General features: G+C 55.0%; 1 protein-coding gene across 1 annotated transcript in view; it reads right to left on the bottom strand.

Annotated features, from left to right (window-relative positions):
- Positions 1-1,663, bottom strand: part of ttc5 (tetratricopeptide repeat domain 5) — an 8,168-nt gene that overhangs the window by 1,044 nt on the left and 5,461 nt on the right. The window contains exons 7-8 of the mRNA XM_048620984.1: positions 1,232-1,446; positions 644-813 (exon numbers count right to left, since the gene is read on the bottom strand). Coding sequence (XP_048476941.1) covers positions 644-813; positions 1,232-1,446 — 385 coding nt within the window. The remainder of the gene's footprint in view (positions 1-643; positions 814-1,231; positions 1,447-1,663) is intronic.

Here is a 1,663-nt window from a genome sequence, read left to right as displayed (position 1 = left end):
GTGAGCAGTCTCGCTTCACCCTTATGTAAGGGAAAGATATCATTTCGTTGTGGGGAGAGGGGGGGCCAGCTCAGGGACGGTTCACTGGGACGATCCCCGGGTACTGAGGGACTGTCTCACGAGCAGGGGTTAGACAGTCTGGGAGCCTCCTCGCTGGGGTTCAGGAGGATGCAAGATGAAACATACAGAAGCCCGACAGGGTCAACGTTGGGAGGATGCTTCCCCCCCCGTCATGGGAGAATGCTTCTTTCCCGTCATAGGAGAGTCTAGGGCCGGAGGGGCACGGTCTGAGAATGAAGGGGGCGCCAATTTCGGACTGAGATGAGGAGGAATTTCTTCTCTCCCAGGGTTTCTGTGGGTCTTGGGAACTCCTTGCCTCTGAGAGCTATGTGTGGGGGGCAGACACCCTGTGGGTATTGAAGGCTGAGACAGAGAGATTCCTGATCAGTCGGGGAATCGACGGTCATGGGGAAAGTGGGCATGAGCAATGTCGGGTCAGCATGGGCCCAACTGAAGCAGCTCGAGGGGCTGAACGGCCTCCCCCCACCCCCCAACCCCGTTCCCGTTTCCTACCGTCTTTTGACTCAAGGCCTTCTGGAGTGTAAATGGAAGTTTGTTTATGTGGTGGGAGGTGCATACGCACAGGCTGATATGCCAGTCTCTCTCACCTTGCCGTTGTGGTCTATGCTGTGCTGTTTAAGCTGTGGTTCGGGAATAGCCACTGTGTCTCCGATCAGAACGCCCCAGCTCTCCGCAATGTTGTAAACCATCACGGCCAGGCACGTTCCCTCTGTGTCGATCAAACCAAAGGTACTGAGGGCAAAAGTCAGATAAAGTCAGGAAGCCTGATAACCCCATCTCCCTTTAAATGCAGTCCCCGATAACACCGTCCTCGATAACACCATCCCCTCTAAACACAGACCCCATTACACTGTCCCCATAACACCATCCCGAGAACACTATCCCTCCCAAATGCTGTCCCCACAACACTGTTCCCCGCCAAATGCGGTCCCCACAACACCGTCCCCACTAAACGCAGTCCCCAATAATACTGACCCCACTAAATGCAGTCCCCGATAACACCGTCCCCACTAAACACAGTCCTCACAATGCCATCCCTGATAAACCATCCGCACTAAATGCAGTCCCCGATAACACCACCCCTTCTAAACGCAGCCCCGGATGACACCATGAGGAACGTTTCTGACTCCCGTTGACACTCTGGACTCACAATGGCACCTTCTCCTCGTCGGTCAGACTGAACACAACCTTGCCGATCACCACCGAGCCTGTGTTCGCTCCGGGATTCAGGCCTTGCAGTGGTTTCAGGGTGAGAGAGACCTCCTTACCGCTGGCACTGGTGTACGTTCGGTCCTTGTACACAGGGAGCTCTTTGTTCTGAAGGCTAGCCATCATGTTGTTCAGCCTCTTGGCCTTCAGCATGCCCTGACGGTATAACCAAGGGAACATCAGCCCTTCGCACTCCGAGACGACAGGAACACAGGCTCAAATGGCCATGAATCGACTCAGTCCGGCTCAGTATCTACAGTGGGCTGAAGTCCTCACTGACCACACACGCACACGCTCTCTCACCCAATCTCACACACACACACACGGCCAGGCACTCACCCAATCTCTCACACACACACACACACACACACAC

The sequence above is a fragment of the Rhincodon typus genome, chromosome 50 (genome assembly GCF_021869965.1).
Source record: "Rhincodon typus isolate 14 chromosome 50, sRhiTyp1.1, whole genome shotgun sequence".
Taxonomy (NCBI): domain Eukaryota; kingdom Metazoa; phylum Chordata; class Chondrichthyes; order Orectolobiformes; family Rhincodontidae; genus Rhincodon; species Rhincodon typus.
Note: the sequence above shows the minus strand (reverse complement) of the source record. Positions and strands in the feature narration are given on the sequence as shown.